At 46.1% G+C, this 14138-nt stretch overlaps 1 protein-coding gene across 1 annotated transcript in view; it reads left to right on the top strand.

The window, feature by feature from the left end:
* The window catches only part of LOC122158474 (E3 ubiquitin-protein ligase KCMF1-like), a 49975-nt gene that overhangs the window by 18856 nt on the left and 16981 nt on the right, over positions 1 to 14138 (top strand). The window contains exon 2 of the mRNA XM_042815172.1: positions 11936 to 12037. Within this exon, the coding sequence (XP_042671106.1) occupies positions 11936 to 12037 (102 nt within the window). The remainder of the gene's footprint in view (positions 1 to 11935; positions 12038 to 14138) is intronic.

The raw sequence follows: 14138 nt of genomic DNA, 5'->3' as shown, positions 1-14138 counted from the left end.
GAAAAGGGGAAAAGGGGAAAAGGGGAAAAGGGGAAAAGGGGAAAAGGAAGGGAGACGGGACTAAAAACAAAACAGCAGCCAACCATCTGAGCAGAAAAAACATGAATTTACTAAACAAGATATCAGAATGCAAGAAAACAGCAAACAATCCTCTGGGAGAATAAGTTGTTCTTTTCCGGGACAGGTACTCGGAACTGGAGCATTAAAACTTTAACTTCCAGTGCACTGCATGATGTTATCATGTGGAATACCAATAACCAAAAATCTTAAAACCATCACATTCCACCCCTTATTCCACATCACTGCATCATGCTTTATATATACAAACAAACATTAATTAACAAGCGCTAAACTTACACAGACACATATATACATATAAATTGAATTACTGACTCCACATCCCGAAAATCAAATTACACTGAGGTACACATTGAACATTCCCATCTTTCTGAGCTGCGTCTCAACACTGATTACTTTGGAAGCAGCCTGAACTCCCTCATACGTGGCTAAGATCTCCTTTTCAGTTGGAGTGTAGCTCTCTTCTTACCCCCTGCATGCTTGACTCCGGAATCCCAGGGTTTGGCCTCGGGTCTCTCCTGCGGCTCTTTGCCACAGACTCCAAGTGGGACCTTTCTCTCCAGCAGCATTGTAGACAATGTTCTTTACATCCTGTCCCATCTTTACTGGCCCCAGAGCCATGGCTTGGGCTATCTCCCGTTTAATCTGCTCAAAAGCCTGCCGCTGCTCAGGGCCCCATGCAAAATTACGCTTTTTCTGTGTCGCCTGATAAAGGGGTCTTACAATGAGGCCGTAGTTTGGAACATGCATTTTCCAAAAGTCCACTATGCCCAGAAAAGATTGTCTCTCTTTCTTATTAGTGGGCAGAGACATGGCAGAGATTTTGTTGACAACATCTGTTGGGATGTGGCGACATTCAGCTTGCCACTTTATTCCTACAAACTGAATTTCCTGTGGAGGTCCTTTCACACTGTTTCACTTAATAGCGAAACCAGCTTGCAGAAGGATCTGGATTATTTGGTCTCCTTTCTCAAAAAGTTTCCTTGCTGTGTTGCCCCACACAATAATGTCATCAATGTACTGCATGTGCTCAGGAGCACCACCTGGTTCCAGTGCACCCTGGATCAACCCATGGCAATCTGCTGGACTATGTTTCCACCCTTGGGGCAAACGATTCCAGGTATACTGAACATCCGTCCAGGTGAAAGCAAACTGAGGCCTACATTCTGTGGCCAAAAGAATGGAGCAAAAGGTGTTAGCAATGTCAATGGTGGCATGGTATGCTTTTGACTCCAGTTCATACTGAAGTTCTAACATGCCTGGTACAGCAGCACTCAGTGGGGGTGTGACTTCATTCAGGCCACGGTAGTCCACCGTCAGCCTCCATTCTCCACTGGCTTTACGCACTGGCCATATGGGACTGTTAACAAGCGAGTGAGTTTTGCTGATCACACCCTGACTCTCTAGTTGAGGAATCAACTTCTGAACGGGGAACAAGTGTAAGAGATTATTCTTTTACATCATGGTCTCAAAGCTTGCTGAGGACACAGATGAACAAGTCCAAGCAAGTCCTGGTCAAGGGTTGAGAAATCCTTTGTCTGGAGAACACTGATGGACAAGGCCAGGGGCAACAAGAGAGAGATAAGCCGCATATTAATGGCCGGGAAGCAGTCTTTTGTGTGGGCTTATCTCGAGGAAGAGGGACTTCTCAGGGGGTACTGCACGACTCTTACCCAAGCGCCCAGGAATTCCACGGTTGCAGAAGAAGGATAAAAAGGGGACCTACAGCCATGAGATTAGGTTTTCTGACACGACGAAGAAGAGGTTTCTGACAACAGATTTCTCACGACCTGAGACCTGCATGCTTAAGAAGAACAAGGTGTCCGATATCAGAAGCCTCACGAGCTGATGCCTGCATGCTGACAGACTCTCTCTTGGGCCTGGGTACCTGAGACCTATTCCTTCCTCCTGGACTTACCCTGCCACTTCCTCCTGACCACACTGCTGCTGTTCTCCCCCTGCACTTTTGCCTCAGACCATCGGAACGGCGTGTAACGGGACTGTTACTGTATCCTGGTGGTGACTATCCCCTCTTTATGCAATTCTTTCCTATCTTTTCTCTTGCCCACCTTCCTTTCCCCATCACCCTAATTCATAATAGTTGCCATCCTCCCCTTCCCCATCTCCCTGATTAAGATTTGTAATAAACTGGTTGGACCAACATTTGAACCGTTGCTTCTTAGTCTCATGCTGGGTATACATATATCAAAATCAAAGAACCTCATCTCCCCCCGATAAATTGGAGCAAGACAGCAAGGAATCCTTTTTGGTGCAGTACTGCCATCTGTGCACCATTTTTGTAGTCTTCGGTACCTGTTGCTCTTCCACTCGTTGCAACCCCACAACATACAGATCTTCTGGCAGGCCAGGCAAAATGGACAGCTGCTTAATGTCGTCTCTGTCTCTAGAAGTTATTACAAAGGCCCATCGATACTCCTTGGGAACCTTGAAATGCCCCCTGCTGAGATAATCAATACCAAGTACTCATGGAGCCCTTGTGCTCCATGAATTGGGTGCTTTTGCCAGTCTTTACCAGTGGGGTTTATTTCAGCCTCCAACATAGTCAACTCTTAGGATCCCCCAGTCACCCCATGAATATAAATTGATTTTGTCCCTTGGTGACTTGAGTGCATGAGAGTGCACTTTGCACCAGTGTTCACCAGGCCTTATATTTCTGTGGTTCTGATGTGCCAGGCCATCTAATCCACACAGTCCAATACACTCTGTTGTCCCATTTCCCTCCCTGGCTGGGGGCAGGGCCCCTCTATTTGTTACCTGTATCCTTCTTCCATGAGTCACGATCAGGGTCCTTACAGCTTTTGCTGTGTCCCTCAGCAACTGGAGTGATCACCCTTTTGGAGGAGTTCAACTTGATGTTTGATTTGTCTTCTAATTCTTTTACCCATGCTCAAACTGCAAGAGTGGGTTTTTTTATTCCACTTCTTCATATCTTCTCCATGGTCACGCATAGAACGTCACAACGCAATGCGTGATGTAGTCTAATTGTTACAGAATCACAGAATGGCCTGGGTTGGAAGGGACCTCAACGATCGTGAATCTCCAACCCCCCTGCCACAGGCAGGGCCACCATCCTCCCCATTTAATACTAGACCAGGCTGCCCAGGACCCCATCCAACCTGGTCTTGAACACCTCCAGGGACGGGGCATCCAAAACCTTTCTGGACAGCCTGTTCCAGCACCTCACCATTCTCATAGTAAAGAACTTCCCCCTAACATTCAACCTAAATCTCTCCTCCCTCAGCTTAAAACCATTTCCCCTTATCCTGCAGTTATCAACCCTTTCAAAGAGTTGGTTTCCATCCTGTTTGTAGGCTCTCTTTAGGTACTGAAAGGGTGCAATTAAGTCACCCCACAGCCTTCTTTTCTTCAGGCTTGTATGGGAACTGCTGAGTCACGGCCTGAACCTCTGATTGATCACCTGAGGCGAGCCATGAGTCAGCCAGAGGAGCACAGGTGAAGGCGATTCACCTGTGCTGCTGGAAGGGGTGGGGCCTGGCTCCACCTCTCCTAGACCTATTTAAGAGCTGGCTCCCAGTGGGGAAAGATCTCTTCTGGAGATTGGCTCTGCTGGAGTTTTGTGTGTGCACCTAGGATGGTGGTAAGTCTTCTATTTATTTTCTTTTTGTTGTTGTGGTCTGCTTTTCTAGCTCTCTTGTTTGTTTTGTAATTGTGACATCTTAATATTTGTTGATTATACAAGGCAGAAGAAGCCCAGCTTCCTTAGTTTGTCTTTGTGTTGTCACTTCCTTGGGCAGGAGGACATCTTCTTTCAATAGTTGAGATGTTGGATGATGCAGGTCAGGAGGAAACTAATTTGATCAGTCCTTCCAGTAGGCTGTTTTGAAAATCCTGGTCCCCATCTAGTGTATCTGATGCCACTATGAGTTCATCATTTCTATCACAGTAAAGCACAGTAGACAGTTTACCCAAAATATCTTCTTGATTACTCTCAACTTTGTCAAGTTTTTCAGTTACCTTTCCAATGGCTGAAACACAAGCTTGTGGAGGGTTTAAATGAGACTTGCTGATGTGACTCCCATCTTTGAGAAGGGTCGGAAGGAGGATCTGGGAACTATAGGCCTGTCAGCCTGACTTCGGTACCAGGGAAGGTTATGGAGCAAATCATCTTGGATGAGATTGCATGACGTGCACAGTGTCCAGGGGATCAGGCCCAGCCACACAGGTTTGTGAAAGGCAGGTTGTGCTTGACCAGCCTCATCTCCTTTTATGGCTGGGTGACAAGTCTGGTACATGAGGGAAGGGCTGTTGATGTAGTCTTCCTAGACTTCAGCAAAACCTTTGACACGGTCTCTCACAGGCTTCTTCTGGGGAAACTGCTGTCCCTGGCAGTGTTCAAGAGGTGTCTGGGTGATGTGCTGCGTGATATGGTTTAGTGCTTGTGGTGGCAATAGTGATGAAGAGACGGTTGGACTAGATGATCTTATAGGTTGTTTCCAGCCTTGTGATTCTATGATTCTATGTAACTCCAAGTCTTGAAGTTTATTAATCAGTTCATTTATAAGGGGCCTTCTTTTCCCTCTGCTATATGTTGATGCTAATGTACTGGCATACTTTTCTAGTGCAGTTCTTGTGAATTTCTGTTGCATACTTGGTGTACACCTGACTCTATCCAAGCTAAGACCATGATCCTGAGAATCAGGAATGAATGTGTGGTCATGTAACACTTCCACCACAGTGCAGTCTCTCAAATAATAGGTGCCTTTTTCCATAGCAGTCCATTTCTTTTTCTCAGGCATCAGATCATCTTTGAAGGTTTTTTTCTCTTTACAGTTAATAGCATCCACTTCCAGAGAGTGAAGGCCTCATCCTGACATCCACTAATACCTCTGTCAATGGCTGAGTCCCTAGCAATGCAACCCAGTTGGCGAGCTTCTCTACTATCAGCAGCACACTGTTGGCCCCATTGTCCCAACATCCAAGTAACCAGGTGACAATAGGTTTGTTTGGGTGGCATGAAAAGTGTTTTCTCAAACCTTGAATTTCATTTACTTTCAGAAGTTGAGCAGTAATGGTGATGATGTCTTCCTCACCTCCTACTCTTCAGCACTTGTTATCCTCCTGGTTGTTGGTGACCATGATCCTACTGGGGGTCTAATCCCTCTCTCTGGATCCCCTGGATCTTGGAGCCACTCCTGGTTCACTTCCCTTCTTTTCTCTTACGGTGTCTTTTTCCTCTACTTCCTCCTCCTCTTTCTTCTGTTCTAAATGAGGTGATGCTCATTTCATTTTCTGTACTCTTACAGGGGAAGTGACATCGATTCTGGTGCCTCCTTTGATCAGTTTGCTCGGTTTCAACACTCCTACTCTTCAGCTCAGCTCGGAGACTGTCTTTTTCACTTAGGAGGTCTCATTCAGCTTGGAGGATGTCTTGTTGAAACTGATTTTTTGACTTTTTCAGTTTGGAGTCTTTTTAGTTTTGGATTGGAGTGTGTCCTGTTTGAATTGGAGGGTATCTTGTTGAGATTGAAGGGTGCCTCATTCTATTTGAAGACTGAGCTTGGATTGAAAGGTGTCTCCCTTAGATTGGAAGGTGTCTTGTTCATTTCAGAGGGTGTCTTGTTCAGATTGGAGGTCTCTTCTCTCAGATTGGAGACATTCCTTTTCAGCTCGCTCAGTCTGGAGATTCTGTTTCACAGCTAGGAGACTCTCTGGATCTGGAGATTCTTTTTTTTTTTTTTTTTTTTTTTTTTTTTTTTTTTTGTACAGAGACTCTTCCTTTTAGTTTGACTCCCTCCCTCTCTGGAATAGTATTGCTTAAGGCCTGATAAGCGTAAGCCAGGCCCCAAATAACTTGTGCCTCCTCAGATCTGCCTGAGCCACAACATCTGTCTCGAATATCTGCTTAGGCTCTCAGGATCTTGCAGCAAATGTTCAGGAGTAAAGTTCCATGACACCAGGGATGTTCATCTCTCTAAAGTCTCTCCCAAGACCCTCCACGCTCCCTGCCACTCAGTATTCCCTGGCTTTGGGAAGGCTTCCTCAAAATATTATACTTATAGATAGTGATGAGGAGTACATTCAGGGACGCTGACAGCATGATAATCATGATCGTTGGATGAGCATTCAAAAACAGCATAAATTATTCAAGGGAGAGACTGAGAGACTGCTTAAAAATGACAAGGTCTGTAGAATTAGCAACTCCCTCTGGAGTTGTATGCGGCATTGTATGCAGATACCAGGTAGGTATTTCCTTCAGTGTTTTCACAGAATCACCCGGGTTGGAAGGGACCTCAAGGATCATGTAGTTCCAACCCCCCTGCCTAGCAGGGCCACCAAACACACACATTCAGATCAGGTTGCCCAGGACCCCGTCCAACCTGGCCTTGAACACGTCCAAGGACGGGGCATCCACAACCTCCCTGGGCAGCCCGTTCCAGGGCCTAACCACTCTCCTTGTAAAGAACTTCCCCCTAACATCCAACCTAAATCTTCCCTCCTTCAACTTGGATCCATTTCCCCTAGTCCTGCTGTTGTCAGCCCTTTTGAAGAGTTTACTCCCCTCGTGGGTGTAGGTTCCCTTCAGGTATTGATAGGCTGCAATGAGGTCACCCCGCAGCCTTCTCTTCTCCAGGCTGAACAAGCCCAACTCCCTCAGCCTGTCCTCGTAGGGGAGGTGCTCCAGCCCCCTGATCATCTTAGTCGCCCTCCTCTGGACCCTTTCCAAAATCTCTATGTCTTTCTTGTACTGAGGGCTCCACACCTGGACACAGGACTCCAGATGGGGCCTCACAAGAGCCGAGTAGAGAGGGACGATCACCTCCCTGTCCCTGCTGACCACCCCTCTCCTGATGGAGCCCAGGATCCCATTTGCCTTTCGAGCTGCCAGAGCGCACTGCTGGCTCATGTTCAGTCTCTCGTCCATCAGGACCCCCAGGTCCTTCTCTGCCGAGCTGCTCTCAAGGACCACTCCTCCCAGCCTGTACGGGTGCCTGGGGTTCTTCCGGCCCAAATGCAAAACCTTGCACTTTGCCGTGTTGAACCTCATTAGGTTCACCCGAGCCCAGCCCTCCAGCCTGTCGAGGTCCCTCTGAATGGCATCCCTTCCTTCCACCGTATCGACCGCCCCACTCAGCTTGGTGTCGTCAGCAAACTTGCTGAGGGTGCACTCAATTCCCTCATCGATGTCATTAATAAAGATGTTAAAGAGCACCGGTCCCAAGACAGACCCTTGGGGGGACACCGCTTGTTACCGGCCTCCACCTGGGCATAGAGCCATTGACCGCCACCCTCTGTCTGCGGCCTTTCAACCAATTGCTTATCCATCGGGTCGTCCACCCATCAAATCCACTTCCCTCCAATTTGGAGATGAGGATGTGGTGGGGGACCATGTCAAAGGCCTTGCTCAGGTCCAGGTAAATGTCATCGGTCGCCTTCCCTTTGTCCACCAATGCCGTCACTCCATCATAGAAGGCCACAAGATTAGTGAGGCATGACCTTCCTTTGGTGAAGCCGTGCTGGCTGTCTCGGATCACATGCTCATTCTTTATGTGATCGAGCATGTTGTCCAGGAGGATCTGTTCCATGATCTTCCCGGGCACGGAGGTGAGACTCACCGGCCTGTAGTTCCCCGGCTCCTCCCTGCTCCCCTTCTTGTATATGGGAGTGACGTGACCCTTCCTCCAGTCATCCGGGACCTCACCTGACAGCCACGACTTCTCAAATATGATGGAGAGCGGCTCGGCAACCACCTCAGCCAGCTCCTTCAGGACCCTGGGATGCACGCCATCCGGCCCCATAGACTTGTGTTCATTAAGTCGAAGGAGGCACTGTCGGACTTGCTCTGCCCTTACAGTGGGGAGGGATTTACCTCCTTGGTCCCCACATAGAGGTTTGGGGATGCAGGGCTCAGGGACGTGAAAAAGACTAGAATCCTGGCCACCAGTGAAGACCGAGGTGAAGAACTCATTCAGCACCTCAGCTTTCAATTGATTATATATGCTTACAGCTCCATAGAGCAGAGTGGCAAACTTAATTAAGGCCCAGTATGTTCTGAGCATTAGGAAAGAAAAAATGATGGAATGCGTTCCCCTGAAGAGTAGTTTTACAAGAGAAAGCATTTCTTTTTACAGAAGCAAGCTAGGAGCACCGTGAAAGTTTATAAGTATCCCAGAATATTGGCAGTCCGCCTGGACTTTCAAGGTCTTATTTTCATTTACAGCACTGATAAGCTTTCTAACGAAGCTCTCTGAAAGCAGAGAGAGATTTTTTTCTGTAAGCCAAAGAAGGGGCCTATGTCCACATTCTCCATCAAGAATGACAATGTTTTATGGGCTGGTATGGCCCAGTTCTGTGACTAGAAGGGCAGGGTGACAGGGGACCCATACCCCAGGAAAGGGAAAAGGGTGGGGAGATGGGTCTAAAAACAAAGCAGTGGCAACAGTCTGAGGAGAATCAAACTAATTTACTAAATTAGATATCGGAATGCAAGATAATGCACTATAATAGAATATAATGCAATATAAATAGAATTGTAGTTAATAAATAAAATGAGAGAGGCCGTCTGAAAACCGAAGGCCTTAATCTAATGCTGAGGCAGTACGACTGGGAGCAGAGATGAGCCAGAAGATCAAAAAGGAGGGCTCAGGTGATCTATGAACAGTTTTTATCTTTCTCTCTGAGTGGAAACGGTAACAGAACAGTGAACAGTCCTCTGGGAGATGTAGTTCTTCTCTTATGGAACATGTACCAGGAACTGGAGCATTATCTCTTTAACTCCCAGTGCACTACATGATGTTATGATGTGAAATACTGATAACAAAAAAATCATAAAACCATGACAGTCTCCAAGGATGGGGCGTCCACCATCTTTGTGGGCAACCAGTTCCAGTGCCTCACCAGACTTATTGGAAAGAAATTTCTTCCTTATATCCAATCTAAATCTCCCCTTTTAGTTTGAAACCATTTCCCCTTGTGTTATCGCAACAGATCCTGCTGAAGTGTCTGTCCCCTTCTTTCTTATAGTCTCAATTTAGATACTGAAAGGCTTCTTTCAGAGTCTCCCCGGAGCCTTCCCTTCCTCATTGTGTGCAGTGGAATTGCCAGGTCACAGCCTGAACCAGTACATGAGCGCGTGGGTGCCTACAGCAGGGGAGCCTAGATCCACCCTTCCTCTCACCGTCACAGCAGTGCTTCCAGCCATGCTTCTGGAAGCACGTATGCACTTGGAGCTTGTGCAGTTTGCCCCCCCCCCCCTTCTGGTGTGTCAGAGTTCAAACAGGAAAAGGCTGCATTCCTCAGATCACCCTTTTTTCCAAACTGTTGCTGGGAGGGGTGGGTTAATTCCTCTTTCTTTGATATCTTGTTCTGTAGCACCTGTATCTCAAATAAAGGCTCTGTCATCGCCTTTGTTTGCTTTATAGGGTGAACAGCCCCAGCTCTCTCAGCCTGTCCTCGTGAGGGAGGTGCTCCATCCCTTGGATCATTTTCATGGCTGTCCTCTGCCTCTGGATATGCTCTAATAGGTCAATGTCTCACCTGCACAAAGGACTCCACATCTAGATGCAGTACTCCAGCTGAGGTCTTACCAGCACAGAGTAGAGGGGCAGAATCACCTCTTTTGAGCTGCATGGGCATCTAGAATGTGGCTTGCGTGTTGCTGACACCAGTGACGAAATGGAACACCTACTGCCTCACTGTGCTAACATCCACTGTTTGGTCTCCGTCAACGGTCAGGAGGCATCAATGAATGTCAATGGGTGCAATTTTTTCTGCATGGAGGAATTCATTGACACACCTTTGCTTCAGCTTCATACTCGCTTCCATGTCTGGTATCATTTTGTCAGACTCCCCCTCTGCTGCCATCTGTCACGCAGCAACAAAATGCAGTGAAATATTGTTGGAAAGATTCAACCTCTACTGTCATCCTACCAACATCAATCTCTGATATTGTGGGCCGAAATAATAAAATAGGAGGCATTACTTTTGGAGCACCTTTTATATCCAATGCGTTAATTATAACTTGTTTTTTTTTTTTCCTCCTTGCACATCATAATAAAATCTCTGTTCTGTTCTGCTGTTTGTCCATTTTTATTGCTTTTGTGGTGTTGAAAGATTTGGAAAGTAGAATCTAGTAAATTGAAATTCTGAGCAAAAGGGGAAAGAGCACGTAACGCAAGACTCCTTAGAATGCCATTGTGTTATGATCAGTGCTACTTCCTAAAAATTGCAAAATGTCTTTGGTTGGAAGGGACTTCAAAGATCATCTAGTTCCAACCCCCTTGCCATGGGCAGAGTTGCCAACCACTAAATTAGGCACTAGATCAGGTTTCCCAGTGCCTGCCCCATCCAGCCTGGTCTTGTACACCTCCAGGGATGGGGCATCCATAACTTCTCTAGACAGCCTGTTCTGGCACCTCACCGCTCTCAGTGAAAAAATTCCCTCTGACATCTAATCTTCATCTTCCCTCTTTTAGTTTGAAACTGTTCTCCCTTGTCCTATCCCCATCTACCCATGTAAAAGGATGATTTCCCTCCTTTTTGTAAGCTCTCTTTAAGTATGAGAAGGCCACAATGAGATCTCCCTGGAGAGTTTTCTTCTCTGGGCTGAACAAGCCCAGCTCCCTTAGCCTGTCTTTGTAGGAGAGATGCTCTAGCCCTCTGATCATCTTCATGGCCCTCCTCTGGACCCACTCCAACAGCTCCACGTCTTTCTTATGCTGGGGGCCCTAGACCTGGACACAGTACTTCAGATGGGGTCTTACAAGGGCAGAGTAGAGGAAGACAATCACCTACCTCATCCAGCTTGCCACTCTTCTTTTGATGCCACCCAGGATACTGTTGGCCTTCTGGGCTGCAAGCACATGCTGCTGGCTTGTGTCAAGCTTTTCATCCACCAGAACCTCCAAGTCCTTCTCAGGGCTGCTCTCAAGGAGTTCTTCTCCCAGTCTATAGACATATCTGGGATTGCCCCAACCCAAGTGATTCCATCGTGTCCGTAACTGATAAAGATGTTAAAGAGTACCAGTCTCAAGATGGACCCTTGGGAGACCACTCAAAACTGGCCTCCACCTGGACATAGCCATTGACAACAACCCTCTGGCTGTGACCTTCCAAACAATTCCTTACCCACTGAATAGTTCAGACTTCAAATCCATACCTCTCCAATTTAGGGATAAGGATGTGGTGGGAAACCACGTCAAAGGCTTTGCAGAATTACAGGAAGATGACATAAGTTGCCCTTTCTTTGTCCACCAATGCCATCACTCCATCATAGAAGGCCACCAGATTGGTGAGGCACAATTTGCCTTTGGTGAGGTCATGCTGGCTGTCTCGGCTCACCTGCTTGCCCTTCATGTGCCTTAACATCTCTTCCAGGAGAATTTGTTCCATGATCTTTCCAGGCACAGTGGTGAGGCTCACTGTCCCATAGTTCCCTGGCTTTTCCTTTCTCATTTTTCTAGAAATGGGAGTGATGTTTCCCTTTTTCTAGTCACCTGAGACTTTGCATGACATCCATGAGGTTTCAAATATCGTCAAGAATGGCCTGAGACCACATCAACCAGCTCCTTTAGGATCCTGGGATGCATGTTTTAAAGCTGAAACATTGCAGATGGGTTGCGAAAATTTTACTTTTTGGTTTCTGTGGTATTATTAAAGCATAATTAAAAAGAAAAGTGGATCTTGAAAAGATGCTAAAATTAAAAGATGCGTTTGAACACATTTACTACTTTAAACCCTTAGCTGTCTAGATACAAGATTAGAGTGTGATATTTAAAGTATCAGAATTCAGGTCAAGTGATCAACTTGGAATGATGTGTTTTGTGATTTGTTTAAAGTTGGTTGTGTTTGTTTTGTTTTTCTTACTTTGTTGTTTCAGATTTGTCCAATATGTGCAGCATTACCTGGAGGGGATCCTAATCATGTCACAGACGACTTTGCAGCTCATCTTACACTGGAACACAGAGCTCCTAGAGATTTAATATCCTTTCTTAAGTTGAGGAAAAAGTTGATAGTTGTAACTACTTGTTTTGACTTTTGTAGTCAAGTGTCTATATCTGTTTTGCTTATTTTTTAGAATTGGTGTTTCGTTTTTGGGGATCTGTATATCTGAAAATATACATATATATAATCACCTAAAGCCCATGAACAATCTTTAGCTAGACAGTGTGAACGTGTGTTTGTTTTTGTTTTATTCCTGATAGGCAAACCTTTAAAGATGCTTCTGACACTAAGCTACTTCTTTCTGCACTGTTTTTACCCTCCTTGGTCATTAGTTCTGATGCCATTTAGTGTAGGTGAAAGTAGCAATCTGAATGCAGTAGTATTTTATAGATAATGATGTAACTTAAAGCAGCAAATTTCATCAAAAGTAAATGTGTTAGAGGATGCTTTAAATTTTGTTGAAATTGAGTGATTTTAAGTGTTTAATTAATTATATCACTGTATTTCAATAGGAATAGTTTCAAGCTGTTACTTGACATATTTTAGATATAACTAGAACAGCTATTAGGAGTCTTTCTAGGAATTAGGGCTATCTTTCAAATATCTCCAGAATGTGGTGGTATAACTACTCTTGATGATAAGAGCATAAACTGTCAGTTTCTTTAAACAATTTTCTTTTGTGTTACTTGCCCTTAGGAATGGTAACGTGGCTTGATTTATTGCTGTGTGTATACCTACAACGTAATTTCAGAAGGTATTCCATGGAAGTATAAGCCACCATGAAAACCTGTGATCTCTATAAATTGTTTATCTTTCTGTATCTCATTTAACCTGATGAGGTTCAACACGGGGAAAGTGCAGAGTTTTGCACTTGGGCCACAGGAATCCCAGGCATCTATACAGACTGGAAGGAGCAGTCCTTGAGAGCAGCCCTGTGGAGAGGGACCTGGGGGTCCTGATGGATGAAAAACTTAACATGAGCCAACAGTGTGCCCTTGCAGCTTGCAAGGCAAATGGTATCCTGGGCTCCATCAGAAGAGGGGTGTCCAGCAAGGACAGGGAGTGTGTGATTGTGTGATTGTCCCTCTCTACTCTGCTCTCGTGAGGCCCAATCTGGAGTACTGCATCCAAGTGTGGAGCCTCCAGTACAAAAAAGACAGGGAGCTGTTGGAGAGGGTCCAGAGGAGGGCCACAAAGATGATCAGGGGACTGGAGCACTTCCCCTATGAAGACAGGCTGAGGGAGCTGGGCTTGTTCAGCCTGGAGAAAAGAAGGCTGCGGGGTGACCTCATTGCAGCCTTTCAGGACCTAAAGGGACCCTATAAATAGGAGGGAAATCAACTCTTTGAAAGGGTAGATAACTGCAGGACAAGGGGAAATGGTTTTAAGTTGAGGGAGGGGAGATTTAGGTTGGATGTCAGGGAAATTCTTTACAGAGAGAGTGGTGAGGTACTGGAACAGGCTGCCCAGACAGGTTGTGGATGCCCCCTCCCTGGAGGTGTTCAAGGCCAGGCTGGATGGGGCCCTGGGCAGCCTGGTCTAGTATTAAATGGGGAGGTTGGTGGCCCTGCCTGTGGTAGGGGGGGTTGGAGATTCATGATCCTTGAGGTCCCTTCCAACCCTGGCCATTCTGTGATTCTGTGAACAGTGAAATTAACTTCCTACTGAAGTGAATTAATGATGTGTTTGAGTAGAATTTGCTCTTCTGGAGCTTTTCATAGACTCATTGAATCATTAAGGTTGGAAAAGACCTCTTAAGATCATCTAGTTCAACCATCCACTTATCACCAATATTGCCCACTAAACCATGTCCCTAAGTACCATACCTACATGTTTCTTGAACACTTCCAGGTACAGTGACTCCACCACCTCTCTGGGTAACCTGTTCCAGTCACCTACCATGCTTTTGGACAAGTTTTTCCTAATATCCAACCTGAACCTCCCCTGGTGCAACTTAAGGCTGTTCCCTCTCATCCTATCACTAGTTACCCAGGAGAAGAGGCTGATCCCCACCTCGCCATACCCTCTTTTCTGGTGGTTGTAAAGAGCTAAAAAGATCTCCTGAGTTTCCTTTTCTCTGGAAGAAACAGTCCCAGTTCCATCAGCTGTTCCTCATAAGACATGCTTACTCCAGCGCC

This window comes from Centrocercus urophasianus, unplaced genomic scaffold (assembly GCF_019232065.1).
Source record: "Centrocercus urophasianus isolate 14NV4802_14NV808 unplaced genomic scaffold, USGS_Curo_1.0 seq_1413, whole genome shotgun sequence".
Lineage (NCBI taxonomy): Eukaryota > Metazoa > Chordata > Aves > Galliformes > Phasianidae > Centrocercus > Centrocercus urophasianus.
Note: the sequence above shows the minus strand (reverse complement) of the source record. Positions and strands in the feature narration are given on the sequence as shown.